At 39.3% G+C, this 22,641-nt stretch overlaps 1 protein-coding gene across 3 annotated transcripts in view; it reads left to right on the forward strand.

Annotated features, from left to right (window-relative positions):
* Nucleotides 1–7,102: 7,102 nt before the first annotated feature.
* mta1 (metastasis associated 1) overlaps nucleotides 7,103–22,641 on the forward strand; it is a 46,290-nt gene continuing 30,751 nt past the window's right edge. For 2 of the 3 annotated variants that reach the window (XM_044375133.1, XM_044375136.1), the window contains exons 1-3: nucleotides 7,103–7,263; nucleotides 7,574–7,691; nucleotides 19,547–19,614. In XM_044375133.1, coding sequence (XP_044231068.1) covers nucleotides 7,664–7,691; nucleotides 19,547–19,614 — 96 coding nt within the window. In that variant the 5' untranslated portion in view covers nucleotides 7,103–7,263; nucleotides 7,574–7,663. Of the gene's footprint in view, nucleotides 7,264–7,372; nucleotides 7,692–19,546; nucleotides 19,615–22,641 lie in introns of those variants that run through there. The other variant, XM_044375134.1, reaches the window with a different exon arrangement.

Below are 22,641 nucleotides of genomic sequence, written 5' to 3' on the forward strand. Positions count from 1 at the left end.
ACATCAAGTGTTTAGTTTGGTACAGTGTTAACGTTTGGCAAAAAAAAAAAAAAGACAAAATAGTTGTTTTGGTACCAACTTCTAGCATATTATGGTAAGGTTTATGGCAACTGCAACAATTTGGGGGGATTTTTTTTCCCCCTACATTGGCTCTCCAACATTATTATGAACACTTGAAGTCAGAGGAATTTGAAATGATGCCTGATGGAAATCCCCTAGAGAAAATGCCTACTTTTTTTAACTTGTCCTCAATCTGACAGGCGTTCCCATGCCGAGTCTGTCCACAAACAATATCAGTCACTGTGACAAGGTTTTGCCTGCTTACCCCTCTCGAGCCCAAACTTCATCATAAAAAAACTCAGCACTGGAACATTTTTTTGTACCTCAGCATTAAACAAAGCCTGTCTGTTTATTTCACATAGTCAGGGACATTTCAGATGTAGCTGCCCTACACAGCTTTGGTCCAAGTCAAAATGACCGGTCACATTCAGCACATAAAAAAAATTTGTTCCATTGCTACTGTGGTGTATAATTAGACATGTGACAAGTGTGGTGCTGTAATGGAAAACAATGGTCCCATCCTATTTTAGGTGTTTGCAGGGGTATTTAAAAGACAAGTCTAGATTTTTACCTCATCCCCCCCAGTCCCCTGCAGGATAAAGGAAGTGGAATACGCCTCTTTTAGCACTTGGAAACTTGATGTAATACCAGTTATAATAAGAACATCCAATGTGTGTAATAGGGGTGTGTCTGAATACAAATACATTATTCGGCAAAACACAAATAGCAGGTTTTTTTTTTTTTTTTTTTTTTTTTTTACGAATATTTGTTTCATACAAGTATTTTAAAAATTATTTGTCTTGGGAAGAACCATGTCAAATACCAGCACGCAGGTCAGTTACATCGCTATCTCAGTCTCTCTCCTCTGCTGCACTGTTACGTCTATCAGTAGGTCTCAACGAGGGGAGTCACATCCTCCTGCTACATGATGCACATTTCCTAATTTGGATATCATTTCCAGAGTTGGGGGTGTCCCCCACAGATAAAGCTAAGCTACTGACACAGGCGAAGTGCTCCCAAGGGACTCTCCATAACATGTTGTTCCCCTTCTCCTTTCTACAAAGTTAGGTTGGGAAAAATAGGCAATAAATGAAAAGTGCAAAGCTACATGTTACACGGTGTGCTCTCTCTGTGTTATGGGTGTATAAATAGGTAGAGGTCCGTCTGCAATGAGGCAATGAGTAAAGTTTTAGCTCAGTAGTCAGCGCAGTCGTCTATGATCTGGGAGACCTGGTGTGGGGACCTCCTGCGTAAGGTAGTTTATTCATGAACACTTATCGTCACATTTCAATTTTCTAAAATTAAAAGCATAATAAAAACAAAAACAGGATTTTAAGCCTCTTTCTACTTTTATTCAAATACAAATACAAATACAAATAATTTTGCTGCCTCAACAAATACAGATACATATACGAATACTGGGCCCCCTGCGCATCTCTACTGTGTAATATATTTTCACATCAGTCAACTATACTACATGATGGGATGTATCAATCTCCTAGGTTTATGCACTGACCTGTAAAGCACTAATACATCATTAGGTTATTGATCCTTCTGAAGAGGCTTTCCAGATACTCACGCATCTTGTCATAATAGGTACCATCATGTAGTCCAAGAAGAAATGCTGTTGTAAAAATGAAATATTTAACAACCTGGCTAGATAAAGAAACTTTGTTATTTTTGGCTTTTTAGTGAGCTGAGTAAACCTGAATTGTGTTTAGCAAAGCATTAGAACAATTTAGATATTAATAATCAACTTATTATGAAATTAGATGCCTCAAAAGGCAAAAGGCACTGATAGTAAACATGCCAAACATGCTACTCTAACTAACTAATTATTAAGCAATTTTCTATGTCTACCCAAAATTTTTCAACTGGACAAGCCAACTAGACGTTTAAACAAGCCCATATTGTAGGTTTGAATCAAGCACTGTGGAAGCTCAAGAGTAATCACTTTTCCATCCAAACCAAACAACCAACAAGTTGAAGTTCCTAACTAGCACAGTAGAGTGAGATTTGTGTTATTTGTGTTTAGTGGGACAAAAAAAATCTTCTCTTGGAAGGAACTCAGACTTGCACAAGATTGAAAACCTCAGTGATGCATCACTTGAGAGCCCAATTTAGTGTAGTATAAATTACTGTGCACACGTGTTTTGTTTTTTTTTTGCTACATACTCCCAGTTTCCATTGTCAAGAGTGTGTCTGATGAAGACCATAAAACATTAAATGGTATGTGTATGGTTTATTTCAACACTGACACAATGTTTCTCCTAGTTGCATCTATTAGTTAGTAGTTATATAAAGTAGCACCTCTGTGTCCAATATTGATCATTCTGTGATCTAATTGGTGCACAATATCAAACAGATTGTGTGAGTTTGTGCATGCCAGATTAGACATTAAATTGTCACGTTGCTGAGTCTTTGTTCTTCAAGTGTCTTGAATTCAGCTGGTGCAGCTCTAGCATCATGTCCTGACCAATTAAATGCCAAACATTCTTGAGACTGAAATTTAATATATGACTTTATGAAGCCATTTGCCATTCCACTGATTCCTTTTTCATGTCTGAGTGTTGTGGGATTTCCCCCACATCGTACACTCCTCTCACCAACTGCCAGTCTTTCTCTCTGAAGATGTAGACACATTTGGCGGTTCACCAGCTGTTCCACAAAAAAAGGGGAAAAAAAGTGTTGCTGTCGCCTGGCGGCTCCTGGCATTTTGGCACATGATCCTGTGGTGGAGGGTGGACACTTGACAGCAGGATTCCCTTGCAAGGTGGGGCGGATGAAGAAAACACCCTTGGCTGCTCTGGGATGTATAAAACCACATAGTCCACTGTCTGCATCCACAGTCCTGCATCTCAGTCTGACATTTATTAACACTTTCATTCTGTGAAGGTCACAGTATCAATAACCCACAAGTGCAATATAGTTAATCCCTTTGGATTAGGGCCATAATTTTCTTGTGAGGCCTTCAAAGTATAGATAAGTGTTTCCGGCCAAACCATGTCTGCAGTAACAGATGAAAGATGAAAGACAATTCCCAAATGCAACACACACACACACACACACACACACACACACACACACACACACACACACAGAGGTATCAGATCATGGTCACTTTTGGGGACATCACATAGACTTACATTCATATCCTGGAGACTTACTCTAACCCTGACCATGCCCACTATTTGCTTAAACCTAACCCTAACAACTAACCCTAACCCTAATCCAAACCTATCCTTAACCACTGACCCAAAAATAAGCTTTTTCCAAATTGAGGACACGGCTTTTGTCCCCAGTTGTACAAGCCGTCCCCAATTAACTGGTCTGAAATTTGTCCCCAAAAGTGGCCTGTGACAGAACACAAATACACACAGACACACACACACACACACACATAGACACACACACACACAAACCCATCTTTCTTGTGCTATACCAGAGACACGATAATGAGTACATAATGGCAAAGTTTGATTTATGTTGTGCTAGAGATCAGCAGGCAACATTTCTGTGTCAGCCCTGATGCTACTGGCTGGCATCGTCCCAGAATTCATAATAACTCACTGAAGTGGCATTTCCGTTGTGGATGGCTGCATGGCTGGCCTTTTCATTTCTCCCACGTCATAACTGCTTTTTTTGGGAGCAACTGAGGACAATAGAAAAGCCTGTGTGAGTCATGACCCCTGCTGGTAGACTTTGGTAACTGCATCTTGGAGCATGGTATAACAGAAGTCAATGATGTTTTTCAGTCAGACATTCGCATTATTGTTGGTTAATGGTGAGTATTAGGGCTTAAATGTGTGTTTTACATGAACTAAAAACTATATATTGTAGTATATCCAACTGTGCATGGCCTTAAAGCAGCCATCCCTTTGTATGAACTTCTTGCTTTTATCAAAAGCAGGACAATAGCTCCACCTGTAGTCTGATATATATAAATACAAGCTGTACATCCTCTGCATGATTCCTTGCGAGGTATCTGTTCAGTTACTGATATTTTTAGCTGTGAAATTTATCTGACAGATCCCCTACAGCAAAGATTCTCAATAAAAATGAGTCAGTGCTGCTTCGTGCCAAGGCTTTTATTATAGTGAAAACATGGCTAGTCACCAATAAAGTCTGCAACAGAGAGCCGTCATGTTTAGGTCTTGTTTACAATCAAGTCAGACAATCAAAAATAATACTTGTGTGACATGATAGACTGCACCATTTATGAGATTTTTATTTATATGGAATGGAAATGGTGATGATGCCTCTTCAGGTGGAATTAGCTGAGCAGTTTTGTCTGTGCATTCATAAAATCATAGGGTCTCTTTGGACTGCTGTAGATGTTTATTTCACAGTCACTATTCCTTTATATCGACAGCAAGAGTCATAGCAGGGGGTGTACAGCATGTGGTTATTGACACAATGACTGTGGTGCAGCATGAAACATCGTTGTCACTAACCTGACTGACAGCGACTCTGTGGGGTGTGAACACCACCTATTTTTGAGGTTTAAGAGTCAGCCAGGCAACACTGTCAGGTAGAAATTCTTGGTAAAATTAATTGGGTAATGTTTTTCAACCATTAATACAGAAGACACCTATGCACAGTTTGACTATTAGGTGTAGAAGAGAGCGTGCTCTAACAATAGTCCCTTTATTTCTGCATCTCCCATAGTGTCTCTGAGATCCAAGCACAACACCCAGTGAGAGAACAAATGAGGAAGCCCAATCAAAGATATGGAATGGTTTCTGCCAGGAAACAGGCCTAATTGATTTCCTCTGTGTCTTTGCCTCTCCTGTGGATTTATCCACTACACGGAGGAGTGGAGGAAAGAAAGAGGATGAGAGAGGAGGAGGAGAAAGTAGGTAGATAGAAAGAGAGGCCATCAAAGGTCATTTACCAGCACAGCAACCAAACCGAGGGGAGTTTATGCAGACGCGCTGCGCGTCTCGGGCAAATCCATCTCCACAGACTGAGATTCACTGGGGAGAACACCTGCAGTGTGTTGTATAGAGTTCTGCCTACATGCTTGCCTGCCTGTCTTCCTGACTGCAGTAACATCTGGCAGAGGAGCAATGGATTCAAGAGAACATCTGCACATCAGCAAGCAGCCAAGTAAACAAACATCTCTAATGAAAGTAGTCACAGTTCCCAAATACAAGGCTACATTGTTGACCACCTATTTTCCTTTAATTAAGACCATATTAAGTGTTGGCACTGTTTTCTTCCCAGTTTAATTGGGGGAACATTACAACAGCTTAAAAGAGATCTATCTTGTGTCAGTATATCTATGTCAAATAACACACACATTGTACAGAGATAGGCTTCAATATACTTCAATAATGTACATGTTTACTGTTCCACAGGAGAGTCAATTAGCAAGGTAAGCGTGTAAAATATAGTGCGCTAGACTGAGCAATGTTCTAAACACTAAGCAGCAATATTCAGTTGGATAATGGCTGGATTTTTTAAGTCTGACAGATGCTGAAGTGCACAGTATTTTGCATATAGCAGTGAGCACCATGCTATATCTGTACAAACATCCATTGGGTCATAATGCTCTGTTCAACACAAAATTATAGTCCACAGCAAAATACTGTGTAGTGCCCACGGTGCACAATGGCATTAAAAACATTCTTAAAATCACTCTAATTTTATTTGAATTAAATACATGGTTGTACACACACACACTATCAGAGCCCTAAGACACGATACAAAATCCCTTTCAGTGCAGCACAGATCCAACATTGAGCCTGCACACTTGAGCAGGAGTGCGTACTGTACTGTAAGTACACACGATTGGCTTATAAGGGTCATGTGACTGCAGACTGTAGTCCCCTGTGCTAGGCCACAGTAATTGAGGCTTCCATATGGTATAGATCAGATGTAGCCTTCACCACAGCATTCCTCCAGCATGGAGGCTGAACGCTTATATCCACACAGAAACTGAGCTAATCAAACAACCATAGCTGGAAAACTGATCTATATTTTCCTCTCTGCTCATACATTGTCTCACTTATTAGACGCCTTCCACGAAGGGCTGTTTTCACTCAGAACAAAAGCTGTGCACTTATTTTTGAAGCAATTTATGTTTTTATTACAATATTTTGGCAATGTAATCTTACAATGTCCAAATAGTCACAGTTAGTCTTTGTTGCAGTACAAAATATCCCATTTTTCTACAACAAATTATGCCAAAATCCAAAATCCAGCCCAAGTAGGTGGTGTAATAAGCTTGATAGTCCTATACTTATCTGTGATTCTGCATAATTTTGCTATACAGCTGATGAAGTATGACCACATTAATGAATTTGTGGACTCGAGGAAATCCTGAGACAGGAAAATAACAAAAGAAATTGATAACCCTCACTACATTTAAAGACTCCAATGAGACAAAACTAAATAAATAAATCCTAAATATCACATAAAAACTTATTATCATGCTGCACCTATATGAAAATACCCCACATGACCTTGATAACCTAAAAAAACCCCACCATAAAGTAGCCTACACATGAATATACATAAACCAAAATAAAAAACACTTGAACTGACATATTGTATAGCAATTTTGGCCTTCCCATGAATTAGGCCAGATACCTCAACATGATGAGATTTCATATGCATACGTGTCTATATTAAGCAGTGGTGAGGGATAAACCTAGGCTATGGATTTAGGAACCATTTTCACATACATTAATTAAATTTAACTAAGCCTGTTCTTTGCCAGAAACCCCATGGGGCGCCCCCCTGGTGGTTCATGGACCTCACTTGACACCACTGAGCTAAGGGATTTGGGATCACAGAGTTGGCTTTAGGGATGAGGCAGGGATGCTTAATTTTCAAGAGCACCAAGTTCCAGGTAAATGGCTTATAAAAAAAAGAAAAGCTCTGGTGCTTGTCTACAAGGGTCTGGTCGTGTCCCATCCACTGTGGGAATAGGTAGTAGGTGGTAGTTTTAAACCCTCAAAGATATTCATCAACTAAATCCTCGAATGTTTTAAGGTTTAAACTCAAAATATCGCGATAGCTTTGTTATTTGAACACAGAGTAATGAGACTTTGCTTGATGGAAATTGCTGAAGTGCATAGTTTTGAGCAACACCTAGTCAGTTAAGTAGAAATATGTCCACTTCTAGCCGAACAACGCGATAATTTCCACAATTTTATCATCTTAATTATGTGTCAAAACAACTAATTAACTGACCAGGTAACGTTAACTAAGAAAATTAATGGGAGAAGTTTAACCGTTGGTTCTGGATGAGGCCGTGACGTCACTTACATGTTCATGTGTGGGGCTACGGCTAAGTGTGTGACGCAGCTGTGTGTTTCTTAAAATGCTAACGTTAACGTTAACTAAATAAGCGGAATTTAAGTGGTTGTTTGTTACACTACTCGTGGCCATATACTGCCGCCAGATTTCGGGTGTTGAGGGGGTGAAAAAAAAAGGTGTACTGTCTCTTTAAGCTCTCTCGCTAGTCTGTTTCGTATTGATCAATCCACCATTTTCCAACACACAGCGGCGGCAGTGCTAACACAGCTCCGGCAGCGCCAGAGAGAGAAGAGAGCCACCCCTCTACCTGGAGAGGAAGCCAGGGACCGGGGCAGTCATGGCAGCGAACATGTACCGGGTTGGAGGTAAGGTGAGGGGGGAGGAGGAGAAGGAGGAGGGGGGGGACAACATTGTAGGACATTCTCGTGTGTTTTTTTTTTTTTTTTTTTTTAATTTTATGGCGGACACGCCATGATTCACCGCGGGTGTATTTTGTATTTACGGAGCGCGGTCCGTCTTTCCTTCCCTTTCTTTTATTTCCCTAAAGCTAAAGAGCCTTGTGCTCCACAGATGATGATGGTGACCGTGTGAAGAGGAGGATGGTGGTGATGAAGAGTAGTGGTTCGCTTACAGAGCTGCTGCTGGATTCCCTCGTTTCTTTTGTGCTTGTTGTAACTTACGATGACCCCAAAACAACTACTTCTATGTGCGGATGCACTTAAAGTAACATACATTATGTTTCTATATATTTAAGGCATCATGGCGAACGTATTGTAAAAGTTTTTGCGTGCTATTCAACTACTGCCCGGGCTAACGCTTCATAATGAGAAGTAATGTTATTAGTAATTCACTAACCTGCAGAAACCCCTTAAGACTTGTAGGGAAGCAGCAAGGAGTGGATGCTTTTACAGAGAGAGTGCAGAGAAAGGAACAGAGATTAAAAAAAAAAAAAAAAAAAAAAAAGTTAAATGCTGCTTTTTACCTGCAAGAATTTAGATGCGAAAACAGGAATAAAAATCTCATAGCACGTTTAAACATGCATTTTTCCACATCTTTTTATCAGGATTGCTTTTCTTTTTTTTTGCACAGGCAACCCCAGTTAATACCTAATTAGTATTCCTGTTTTTCCCCTCCCACTCATTTTCTGCTTATGTTGCCCTCAATCACATCCTTTAGGTGCTGTGTAAAAATAGTCACATGAGAGTTACTGTAGAGCTATATCATTGTTTAAATAAGGTGCTTTTTCCTTCTTTTTTTTGGACCTGTTTCCTTGGATTGCTATATATAAAGAAGGATTGTAGAGCAACCAGATGCCTTATGCATTAAGACAAGTATTAGTATTACGAAAGTTTGACTTCATGTGATACTGTATTGTGTTACAACTAAATAGTTTTCTGATTTCACTGTGATAAAGTGTCAAAACACTGGCTCACATATAGGTGTGCCATGACACTTATATAGGTGTAACTATCCAGCCACAAGTTCTCTTATCTGGTCAATCTGCACTTCTATTAATCATTTTCATTCAGGTTTTTTGGACATGACCGTAGTTTGTTGTTCTCCTTGTAATGGTGGATTAGCTTTTTACTATACTATATTTCACTTAATGTGAGGGTGTGTATATGTGATAGAAGGAGAGAGAGAGTCATTTATTACATTTTGAAGATAAATCTAAGCGTGATGACTGACAAACGTCTAGTGAAACCGGAGTGACGTGATTCTTCTTGGCTTGGAACCCGCCACAAAAATAGCTTGTAGGAAACGTCAAAGCCCATCTTATTTAGTCAAATTAAACAAGGCCTACCTGAGTGAGAACAGGATTATGTCCACGGCAGGGCAGAGAGTTAACACTTCACAAGCCAAATGTTGCTGAATTTGATAGGTTTCTCCACTTTTTCAGCCTCCTACAATGAGATATGAACCAGCTAAGCTTTTGTGAAGCTTTTTATGAACACTAATTTGCTTGCAAAGTAGTAAAAATTAGTAATTAATGTGATTCGCCTGCCTTTCTGCAGTTTGTAGATGTGTTTTTGTGTGCATACTGTAGCATTCTGAAGATTGAAGTGAAATTAAAATTAGCCCGTTGTTGGCAAAATTGAAACATTACAAATAGGTCTAATAACCTAATCTGAAACCACAAAGCATACAAATTATATTACTGAATAAACATACTATTTAATTGTATTTCCACAGTCACAAAAATAATTAAGATAAAAAAAACAAAACTCAATTTAGGTCAGAAATAAGTTTTATAATTGACTGAAGCTTCTCCTGAGACCAATTCAGCCTAACATCAGAACAAAGCAGAACCCTTGGAAAGATGGCCGCTACTTTGCAAGACAATGAAGGATCATCTTGGAAAAGCAATGACTTCCCTTGTGAATGAACCGTGGACAAAAGCTGGCTCCGTAGTCCTTGATGTCTTTGTTTTTACCGTGCAGGCCACAAGCCACTCTTCCTGCGCCTGCAGCGATTCTTCCCAGTGCTTTCCCCATATGCAGGAAAGTGTTGGTGACTCAGTATAGACTATGCCATAGGTCTTACCATCTTAATGTTGTACAGGGAAAAGAGGCTAGCCCAGAGGTTTTGTGCACTGGCCACAGTGGTTTAAAAGTCTAAACCTCATCCAGTCACCAAGACTTGCTGCAGACTTATTGCCCAGGCAAATATGACTCTCATGTGACAATTAGGAGATTGTTTTGAATGTTCCACATACAATACTTACACCAAGGCTATTGGAGTGTGACAGATCCTGTACAGAATGTGCTATGTGTTGTAGTGTTTATTAAAAACTTTGTCACTGCCTACATTTCTTTTGGCTGGTGACTGGTGAGGATTTTATGTATGCCGTTTATGATTCAGATTCTACTTAAAGGTGTTGTAGTGTTTACTAATTTACCAACTGACTAACTTTGACAGCGCCCACACTTTGTTTGGCTGGTGTTAATTTCCCATGCTGCCAGTTGTCTCTCTCGCAGGTCTGGTGGGTGTACTCCCAGAGTGAAGTTCTCTCTTGCTCACTGCCATCCTGCCGAGTTCAGGACAGTCAGTTGGACAGAAGCATGGCAGCTACTAGATTTATTCAACAAAGTGTCCCCATCATTTATCGAGGGTCCAAACTACCGAAACAGCCGTCACAATAAACGGTATTTGATACAAGTTGGCTGCCTTGTGGCTTCTTTGTAGGATCACAATTATTTGGAATTAAAGATCTGGTCGCCTGAACTGCCCTACAATAATTCTTTGAGAGAGAAGTTTTGTTGAAAACCTGCACACGTTGTGCTGATTAATCACTTTTAAATAAGAATAAGCTGCAGTAGTGGCTGCAGCACAAGTGCAGGACAGATGCGTGATGGCTGTTAAGTTGCTACTGTTTTATGAGATCAAAATCCTTCTTTGCTTAAATATCACCAAACATAAGGACTTTGACAGATAGGCATATTTCATGTTTTAAATCAAAGTTTTCTTGGTCCTGGTCCCAATCTGAATCTTTTAGTAATGGGTACCTGCCAATACTGAGTCCATTCTGATACTTATATTCTCCTAAACGACACAGTTGCCCAGTGTGCACTAAAGATACAACTTAAAAATGAGATAAAATAGCATTAAATTCATCCTGAAAGTCTTTTTGTGCCAAAGATGCTCAGTATATGTAAAAATAATTATATACGTATCAGCAGAAGATAAGCAATTTTAATTAAATATGTATCTGACACACTGAAATAACATGTGTAACCTGCTAAATTTGACACATCTTATTTTTCACAAGCTACTTAATCTATACTTTGATTAATACTGAAAGTCCTGGTTTAAAACTAATAAGGTCATAAGCATAAGCTATATAATATGGGTATGAATTGGAGAATGCAGCTCCTAGAGAGACGACATACAGTATAACTATTGGTGCTGTTGGAACAACAAAAACAATCAACTCACAATTGTACAGTGGTATTACAAAGAGTTTCATCCCTCACAAATGATCTTTGGCTGAGTACAGACACTAACTGCCGAGAGATTTTTAACTACACAACAAACAAGTTTAAGATGACCTTAAGTTACTGATGAAATTAACATCAATTAGTGACAGCTGACATGAGCTGCCGCCGCTAGTGTTTGTCACTTTAACTGGAGAAAGCGATGGTCAGCGCCGGCTACAAATAAGCTGCTACCTGAAAGTTTTGCACACTGCTACTTTTTGCTAACAGTGAAAGAGAGAGGAAAGATAAATTGTTAGAAAACAGATTCGTTAGCGTCGGGAGCTCAGTGAACCACTGTATTTTACCAGCCCGGATGTCAGAAGTGACTCATTCGCACTGAAAAGCTCTAATTTTCACTCACATATGCAGTGAAATGTTTGCGCTGTAGAGCCCAGGTGTCATAAAGGAAAAGAGCAGGCGTACAACAGCAGGCTGAGGTAGACAAAACACAGAAAAGTACAGTAAAGAAAGAACCGCCGTTTTATCAGGTTTATTTCAGCCAATATCGATCCATTAAAGTATGTCCTGATTGGCCTTTGTACACAATTTGATTTTATAGTTTTAGAATATATTATTTCATGTCACGTATCTACAGGTCAGAAAGGAGATAAAGACAAATTAAGAGAAAGGCTTTCATCTATTGTCTAAAAGTAAGAATCCACAGGAATGGGGACTGACAGATAGATAGAGACATAGATAGTTTCTCAGGTCTCACCTTGAACAGATGTGTTTGAACATCCTCGTTAGAGGCAAAGTGAGTGATACACAAGTGTGAAAACAAGGTGTGGGACTGATTCAGAAGATGAAATTACCTGCCATTACCATAGAAACCTCCATCCATACTATGACAGCGTGAGCCATTATATTTTCCACGGTTGCTGCTCACGACGACAGACACACCTCCCAGTGTGTGTGTGTGTGTGTGTGTCGGTTGGGGTGTGGGAGGGGGTATATGTGCATGGACAAGCGTGGGCGGATGTTCACGTTCTCCTTTTCCTGCTTCTCCATCTCTCTTCCTAGCTGTAGCCCAACCCTTTTCATTACTATACTGTACATTGACACCACCTCTGTACTTAACAATGGCTGCATATGGAGCCTCAGTACTTTTTTAAATCTCAAATGATGCATCGAATATTGAAAAGTCGGCACTGAATCCTTACCTTTTCTTAAACAAATTTAGCTAATTCGATTTTCAGTGTCATAGTTAAATACAGTATAAAGTTAATTTACAGCTGTTTACTAAGACAACTTTGAACACTGATACATGTGAGAAGTTGGGTTTAATTCAAGTTTTTGTTTATAAGAAGGAAAAGATATCAAAACTCAGATATATATATATATATATATATATATATATATATATATATATATATATATATATATATATATATATATATAATTTGTGAGGTGGTCTGCTCTCAATTCTACAGTACCTGTCTCTCTTTATGCCTGCAAGCACCGGTTTCGCTACCATTAGGCTTTGTTGCTGGCATGCACCATATTGCGTAGCAGCAAGGATGGGGGAAACTGTTGAACTGGAGCGCTGGTGGTAGAATCTGTGTTGATTCTTTATCAGGTGATCACCAAATGTTGGCAGATAGTGTGACAGATGCGGTTGCAGAGCTCCATCATTAGGATATATAAGATGGTATCCTTTTTGGCTTGTGCTTGGCAACAACACCATCTCCCACCCTCTCGATACGGGTTGCATATGTCTACGAGCTGTCAGCCATTCAACCAAACTGTTGTATTCCCTTCTCAAATTGTTTTCTTTTCAGTGCTGAGGATGTACAACTGCAGTATTTCAGAAAAAAAAGGCGAAAATGTTGAGAAAAGTAAGAAAAATATACATAAATTTGTGTGCAGAAATGTTAGAAAAGAAGAAGAAACTTATTTTCTATCTTGTTAATCATGTCATGATCCCTGAGGTTTACCATAGGGGTTCCTGCGCTTGTAGAAAAAAATCAGTTATGACATAGTCTTTAACATTTTAAACCACCTTCTGTCAGGCTGTGTGTAACAATCATCAGGCCAAACATAAAGGGGACGTATCATGCATATTTCCAGGTCTATATTTATATTCTGGGGCTCTACTGGAATATCTTTGCATGATTTACAGTTTCAAAAAACTCCTTTTTTTAACCCATAATGACCCTTTACACAGCCCCTCAGTTCAGCTTCTGTGTGTGAAACAGGCAGTTTTAGCTCCGGTCTCTTTAAGGTCCCCCCTCCTGATGAGCCCACTCTGATTGGTCAGCTTCCAAAAGCTGTTTCACGGCCAACTTCCAGCCATTTGGGAGACAACGTCAACAAACTATGAAACAAACTATAGTAGTCGGATTTACTACTTTTTCTCGCTCTTTACTCAAAATGTCAACTTCTCAAATATATCCGTACATGTTCGAGTTGAAATCTCATCCAAAGTATGCAATTAGACAACGCAAACAACACATGGAAGAAACTTAGCAACAACCTTAGCAACCGAGGCTACTGAACGGACGGCCAGTTATGGGCAAGCGCAACAATATGACATCAGCTTGTCAGCAAAAACATGGCAAATGAAGCGCTCAGAGCAAGTTAAAGCCTGGGCTTTTGACTTGCAGGGAACATTTTTACATATGTTAACCTCAAGTTTTGGAACTTTGACCATATTAAGCATAGATATCTGACATCAAAACAGTATATAGATAACAGAAAATCACAAAAAGCATAATATGGCCGCTTTAAATCATCCCCTTCATACAACCTGCAAATGTTCCGAAAAGCCACGTTCAAAGGCGGAGTGAAAAGTTAGCCGTCATAGAGAGGTGGAAGACGTGATATCTTTTGAATATGACAATAACAGTGTACATTTTCAGACTGTCTCTCCTGGAAGACATTCATAGTGTTGCTCTTGGTTGTTCACATGAACAGTGACAGAAATAGTTGTGTAAAGAATGGTAAAAAGAGGACCTGACTCCTTTCTCATGTTAGATTGTCTGTTTCGGAAAGTTACAGAAATTGCCAGACACTGCCTACCTAATACGGCATTGGTATGGTAGACAGAGAGGGGGGGGGGGTTTCCGAAGCTATTCGACTGTCCGTCAAGCAGTTCTGATGGAGCACACACCAGCCTTAATACTTTCTCCATTCAGATGCCGTGCACCCACAAAGATATGTGTTTTCACTCTCTGCCATGCTTTAATAAAGTAGGCACAGGTGACATCTACCGTTTTCTCTGCTGAATAAACAGTAAACACTGTGGACTTTTGACAGCCATAATTACATAATTAACAAATCAGCACAGACAATACTATGGCAACAAACACGTGTATAAATTGAATCTGTTTTACTGTTAAGATGCAGGTGCGTAATTGTGGATGGGGATCTCTGAGTGTAGCAAGCTAATGCATGTTTACCCAATTAGCCCTCCCCCTTAATGTCAATACTGTTTTCATTGTCTCTCATTTTAGATTTTGTCCTTTTTTGTAACTGTCTCACTAACTCATTGGTCCACTTATATCTCTATCATGCTCTGTACTTATCTGCCTGTCTTAAAATCCTTCTGTCTGTCCATGTATGTCTCTTTCTCTCTCTCTGTCTCTCTCTCTCTCTCGTTCAGACCCTATCAGTTGTTGCATGTTCTCCCTCTCTCATCGTTGCGTCTCTGACTTTTCTGTCTGTCTCTCTCTGGCCTGGTTTGAATCAACCCAGCAGACTCTCTCTTTTGGGGCTCAGTAACATGCCTTGATTGGCTCACACGAAATTCGACTGCACTGTGACATCACAGGCGCCAGAGGATGCTGATTGGCTGATACTGGAAGCGGGGGATGGAGAGTGTGGAGAGGGGTGGGGTGGGGGTGGGGGGGGGGTATTCGCGGGTTGAGGCGGCAGGAGGGCTGATGGGAAATGGAGAGACTGAGTGACACTGCTCAGTGCCTACAGGCCCTCTCTTCCTCTCTGTTGCTCTCATTTTGAGTTGCTCTCCAGCTTGCTCTCAACTAGTCTTCAGCTTCTCACACGATGGAAAGTCCAACAGCCCACTCTCGACTGTCACTTTTAACTCAACCGTTCTCCCCCTTTTATTCACTTTTTCTTGCCGGAGGGGGCAGGAGGGGACATCGCTTTTTAGTTCAAAGCGATTCCAGCCTTGATGACGTAAGCTCCCGAGCTAGGAAAAAGAGAGACGGCGAGCTGTCCCACTATCCCACCTTCACAGTGACCCTAAATGTGCTGGGAGACATGTGCCGTCACCAACCCAAAAAAAAATGTCTTACTGTGTCATGACGCATTTTGGCTTGCGATCAATGGCTCCCTCAGAGCTGGCGAACGTTGAAGGCCGCAGTTAAACGTCAACATTTTTCTCCCCGCGGTTTGACTTGAGACCCACTCCTGTTTTTCAGGGTGAAAAAAAAAAAAAAAACACTTTTTGATCAGGGCTCATTTGAACATTGACAGTTTTATTTACCTTTTATGTATACAGGGAACTTTCTCTCTTTTTTTAGCAGTCATGCTTAAAGCTTTCAGCAGTGCATCTAGTAACAGCACGTACATTCACATCAGTCGATCAACAGAAAATATTAGTTGATTGATCATTTGTCGTTTAGCAAACACATGCTGGTTTCAGCTCCACAAATGTAAAGATACAACATGTTGATGTTTTGTTTATGTGTTGTAAATTTAATATCTTTTGGGTTTGGACTGATTGACGGACCATACAAGCAATTTGAAGATCACCTTCACAAAAAATTGTGATATCCAAATAAGTAATTGATGATGACAATAATTGTTATTTCCAGCTCATTAGTTGCATTATAGGTCAGCAACTAATGATTCTTTCCATGATAAATTAAATCCATAGATTCTTTTTTTTGATCTAGAAAAACCACATTTTCCCAAGGTGACATTTGGGAACAGTTGTTTTAGTTGATATACTATGATTTAAGATGAGGAAAAGCAGCAAATCTTCACATTTACAAAGCTGGAACCATCAAATGTTTGCCATTTTTTTGTTTAAAAACTGACTTTTGTTTCATCCGTTGCTGTTAATTTTCTGGTGATCTGCTAATTGATTAAGCATCTTATTGTTTCAGCTCTAATTAAATTTGTTGCTCAAGGGCTCAGCTTTAGTTGCTCACCAGTGGGGTAGAATCTCACTCACTTTTTTTTTTTTTTTTTGTTCCAGCCAGTCTGGTGATAACAGCAAGTCAAAAGCTAGTTTCCCTAACCTATGACCTCCCCCTCCGTGGTTGAAAACGAGCAAGTCAGATATCTTGTCTTCATTTGCTGTCTCAGTGCCGCTCAATTTCAAGTTGGCCTATTTGATATTCAGCAGCGGGACGAAGATGTCACAGTGTCAGTGGAGTCTAGTAACAAGCTGTTACAGGGTAAAGCGTAGACAGGCACAATGTGACGATCTCTCTCTCCATCTCGTAGTGAATATGTGTCTGTGGTTGCTAGATGAAGCTGTCATAGAAATTACACTCTACATGCTTTCTGAACTACCGCTGCTGCTTCAGTAAACCCACATCTTTCTTTCTCATTCAGTGATGTTCAGTGCATACAAATTATTTTGTAATTATTTCATTGAATTACATTTTATACTGTACTTTTTCCTCAGCCTGCCAGCTTTTAGCTACTCCAACCAAAGATGTCTTACAATTTCTTTTGAAGAGCCCCAGAAAAAGGGGTGTGAACCAGTTCCTTTCAGTTGTGTGCATGTGTGGGTGGAGAGAGGAATACCAATAGGAATAGAGGACCAAAAGGTTTTCCAGTAGAGAAGTCAAAGGCGTGTGGCCCTTCCTTACACGCAGCCAGTGTTGTGGCTGCTTTGCATTATGTTCTGTTGAAGATCAGTGTGGGTGGAGAAATTGGCATCTCCTGGCTCTTTTGTCTATGAGATACCAGATTTCTCTTTGTGTGACTGTTGAACTTGACAGCAAAACGTTGAGGTTAGCAGCCGTAGCATACAGATGTGAAATATTTACCTATTCAGCTATCAAACTCTTTTTGTACCTGCAATTAATAATAACTTAAATGATCTGTTTAATCTGTTTTTTTTGATGAATAGGTTTTTCTGTGAAATGTCAAGAAAATGGTGAAAACTTTCCCAGTGCCGACATCGGCCGACAGTCAGTCCAAAAACCTGGGCTGTTGTCAAGAACAGTTGAGTTAGAGACGGTCCAAATATGGCTAATTATGCAATCAAGTTAAGACAAAGCCAAATATGCTTGAGACCAAGATAAAAGAAACATGCAATATTCCTCATACTTTTGTCTCACTGTTTTTCATCGGATGTCAACTGTGATATAACAACCATCGCTCAGTCCATTTAGCTGGAGTTAGGGAAATTGTAAGTGGGATAGAAACAGGAAACCAGCTGTAGTCTGGATGTTTCATCATTTACTAAAATTGCTAAAAGAACTCTTAATATAATCTTAAAAGAAATGCCCTTGCACAATGTTACAAGCTTTATATATTTGCATAAAATGTAGAGATGCAATGATTAGTTGATTAATAATTAGTTGGTTGATAGAAAATTAATCTGCAACTATTTTTGATTTGATTTCGACTAATCGTTTTAAAGAAAAAGTACTAATATTTTCTTGTTCCAGATTCTTAAATGTGAACATTTCCTGGTTTCTTTAGACTTCTATAACAGTTAAGTGATTAACTTTGGGTTGTGGACTGTTGATCAGGACAAAAACAAGACATTTTAGGACGTCACCTTGGGCTTTTGGGAAACAGTGATTGAAATTTGTCCCCCTTATTTTCTGACCAGACCAAGCGAGTAATTGGTTATTTGAGAAAACAATCGACAGATTAATCATCAGTGAAAATAATTGTTAATTGCAGCCTTAATAAAATGGCAAGAAAGCCAGTTGGAGTCGGTTGAGATTAAAGTCTGCAAGAGGACCAGACCAGTCCATTTTATTTGAATAACCAGAGACCAGACTTAAGTACCTCAACTGTGTCCAAAACCCAAAGTTACTCAATTTACAATGATTAAAAAAAACAAGAAATTCAGCATATTCTTACATTTGAGAAGCTAGAATTAGCTTACAAGCTAATATTTGTAATTTTTTTTGCTTGATTAAAAGCTTAAATAGTTGCTGATTCATTTTCAGTCAGTTAATGAATCGGTTAATTGATTAATAAGAGCACTGTGCGCTCTTATTTCAGCGTGCTACAATATCTTTATTGTGCCGCTACAAAGAAAAAAACAACAAAAATACAGGATACATTACAGATTATTGTTGCAGTGTTTGTAGATGGGTTTTTTTTTCCTTTTAACAGCGGCAGTAATAGTAATATAGGATAGCTTTGGATGTCAGAGCAGATGCTGGGTGTGCGAGCATGATGGGTCTGTTCCTAAACCAGTTAGTGTTGGACACAGGAGATATAGGAAAAAAAAGCAAGAGTCAGTGTGTATCGCGGTTCTCCTGGTAGAATTTCGGGCGATCTCTGGCCTAGTCGGTCAAGAAGATGGAGGCCTGTGGGGATTGTGGGGGATGGGAGGGTGTTCTGGGGTGATGGGAGGATAGCTCCAGCTCCAGGCAGCCTACCAAGTGTGGGGTATAATCTGACAGCACTCAGCCAAGACACATGCAGGGCTAAGACCAGGCACCCTACCAAGACTGGGGCCTGCGGGGACATCCTGGTGAGAGCTAAGCCTCGAATGGGCCTGGAGCGGTGCCAGGAGCCACACAAACACACACACACACACGCGCGCATACACACATACTTAAATGCATAGTAAAGTCATACACGTGTGTTAAAAGACCGTAGAGTTTCTCATACACACATGCTCGCGGACAACAATAACAGCACACATGAGGGGAATGAAAGAAGCAATAAGACAAAGAAAGCATGAGGGCGGAGGAAATACAAGGCTGTAGTATGAATGGAAAGTTCGGCGTGTGTGTGTGTATATGTGTGTGTGTGTGTGTGTTTATTGGTGCGTCACTGTCTCATTGAGTCAGACCTCCCAACTACAACTGGATCTCCTGTGTATGAAATTAGCCTAATCGAGTTAAACCAACATTTGGTGGATGTCTGTGTTTCACTTTCCTGTTGACTAATTAAGCTGTCATAATGTGGTGCAACTGGAAATCACCCTGAACATTTGGATGACCTTGCAATGCTGACTGACATTTCTCTTGATCTTTTTTTCCCCTTTCCCCTTTCTCTTTCCATTTTACACTCCCTCTCTTTCTCTTTCTCTTTCCCTTCCTCTTTTTTCCTTCTTGCTGTTCCTCTTGCAGATTATGTTTATTTTGAGAACTCGTCCAGTAACCCACTGCTGATCAGGAGGATAGAGGAGCTGAACAAGGTGAGTGAGTGAGTGTGTGTGACAGAGGTTGAATTTGTACCCTCAAACGCAGCACAGATCTGACCTTGTCACGTCATGCACAACATGCACGCCGTGCTCTTTATTGCATTAAAACAGAAACAAATCAAAATCTAGATTCTAGTGTAAAGCAAATCTTTACTTTCTGTAGAATGTCTCTACTTTTTTCGTTGGGTGTTCATAAACGTATACCTGTGTTCTTTTCTAATAATAATACTGTACACTCTGCACTGTTTAATTAAAATTCTCACTTCCTGTTAGTTTGGAAGGGAAAATATTGATACTATATAATATTAGGACTGCAACTGACATTTGTTTACCTTATCGATTAAGCTGCTGATTAGTTTCTTGATTAATCAATTGGTTGTTTGGTCTATAAAGTCACAGAAAAAATATGGCCATCACAGTTTCCCAAAGCTCCGGGTGACTTCTTTGAATTTCTTGTTTTGTCTGTGCAACAGAAAAAAACCCCAAAATATTGTTAGTTTGTTAAATAGTTTACAGTTTATAATGATAGAAAACAGAGAAAAACAGTAAATCCACAACCTGGAGAAGCTGGAACCAGCAAATGTTTGACATTTGTGCTTGAAAAACAAATATTTGATTATCAAAATAGTTGCCCATGAATTTCAGTTGATTGACTAATCGATTAATCGACTAATCGTTTCAGCTCTAGTTCTTATTTTCTAGCTCAGATCAGGATCAGTGCATTTATCACTTTACAAGGCATTATAATGAAACAACACATAGACAAAATATGTTCATGAAAATGGAAATTTTTAGTTTACAATTAAATTTCCGGTTTTTGAAAGATTCTGAATTTATTTACAGAACTGACATGACATTAATGAATTGATCGACAGAAACTCATCAGCTAACTATTTTGATAATTAAAGAGGACCTATTATGCTCATTTCAGCTCTAAATTTTTATTTTTAGACTCCACTAGAGTAGCTCGGCATGATTCAAAGTTCAAAAAAGCTCCTTATTTATCTCATACTGGCTCTTTATGCAGCCCCTCAATATACACAGTTTCTCTTACGCTCCATTTTAGCTCCTGTCTCTTTAAGGCCCCCCTCCTGATGAGCCCACTCTGTTCTGATTGGCCAGCTTTACGCATCAGAATTGTGTAACTGTACCGTCAATGCAAACCAAACATTTCCTGCTTTACTGCTTCAAATTAAAAGCTTTTAAATGAATAACTAACGGGAGACTTTTTTATTGTGAAGAATTTACAGGAAGTAAAAACACGTTCCTCACTGAATTAGTGGTGCTAAAAACCGGTCAAAACAACATATGGAGCTATTTGGAGCTATTTGTTCAGTGGATCAGTTAGAAATAACGCAGGGAGGAAGAGTACAAGCAGAAACAGCCACAGTGAGATGTTTTATGAAGAGCTGCAGACAACCAGCACATCTCCAACAGGTAAACTACTTATTTTACTTTGCTGTGCTGTGTAATAGCGTCGTGGCTTGGCGTATCTACTCAGTGAACTCGTGCGCTGTGTACGTAGCAGATGTCCATATAAAGAAATCCATCACAAACTGATGTCAGCTCGGGCTGAAAGTAGAAAAAACCGTTGGAAACCGGGCGTTCAGAGCAGTCTGAAGCTGCTGCTTTTTGCTCACAGGGATTACTGCTACATATGTTTATGCTACATATGTCGGCCACTTTTAACATGAACATCCGACATTGTGACATCATATATATGTCTGAAAATAAAGAAAAGCATAATACCTCCCCTTTTAATAATTAATCATTAGTCATTTATCAAGCAAAAAAATACCAAACATGTCATCATCGTGTGTTTCAGCTCCTGAAATGTGACAGTTTGCAGATTTTCTTCATTGTTCTTCATAAATGACAGTAAGCTGGAAATAATTGGGCTTTAGGCTGTATCTCTTGTTCTTAATGAAACTGTAAAAGTTATTTTTTTATTATTTTGTGACATTTTATCAACCAAATAATTTACGGAGAAAACAATCAGAGATCAATCATCAGTAGATCAATTGATAATGAAATGAATTGTTGGTTGCAGCTCTAATCCAGAGGATTTTTTTATTTATGGCTATCATATGAAAATGTGTTATTTTGTGGGACACTGGGATGATTATTTACACTGTCAAGATTATCATTTAAAAAAAAAAAATGATTTAACTGCTTTTTTTTTTGTTAACATCTTATGCCAACATTTTGTGAGATAAAGGCAGCATTGATAACCACCCAGCACTTACAACTGTCAATATGCCAATAACATGATAATAATAATCATAATAATAATAGTTATTTTGGAAAATATAATTGCAATATTCTATTTTAAATATAGGGAAATGTGTCATTAAAATATATATCTTAACTGCGCTGAAAGCAGTAAAAACAGTATTGTATTAACATGTCAGAAGTATGATGATAATGTTGCTCTGGAGGGTGTCTGGTAAATCCCAGTCTGCCTTCTCGTACGTTGTTCAGTCAAAGAAGCAGAAAAAGAGGCCTGTCTCTGTAGACCAGTTACAGGTGCCCGCCGTCTGTCCCCTGTCCCAGGTCTGTGCTGGATAATATGGAGACTGTTTAATGTGATTGACACAGAGCTCAGAGTGATCCTTCTATTCTGCTTGTCGCTGTCAGTTTTTTTCTGCTCCTCGGGGATCTTTAGGGTTTCTCATTCATCCATGAGGTTTGAGATGCAGGTTTAGAAAATATAGAACAGAGTGAGAAAAAACCCCAACAATTTCCCACCTTCACAAAACAACTTAAAAACAAAACGTTATGAATTCGGCTGAACTGACTGAACCTGAAAACATGTGTATGTAAAACCAAATCTGGATTCTGTAACAGTCAGTGTTCTTATTTAGTGCCACAAATGTTTTTTCAAAAATAAAAATACAAATGATCCTGATCACTGTGGTTTGCTGTCATCATGGTTTGATCACGGATAGATAAATAATGAGTAGATAATCTCTGGGTGGAATTTAGGTTTGTGTAGAGCTGAAACGATCGATCAACAGAAAA

Source organism: Thunnus albacares, chromosome 15 (assembly GCF_914725855.1).
Source record: "Thunnus albacares chromosome 15, fThuAlb1.1, whole genome shotgun sequence".
In the NCBI taxonomy this organism is placed as follows: Eukaryota; Metazoa; Chordata; class Actinopteri; order Scombriformes; family Scombridae; genus Thunnus; species Thunnus albacares.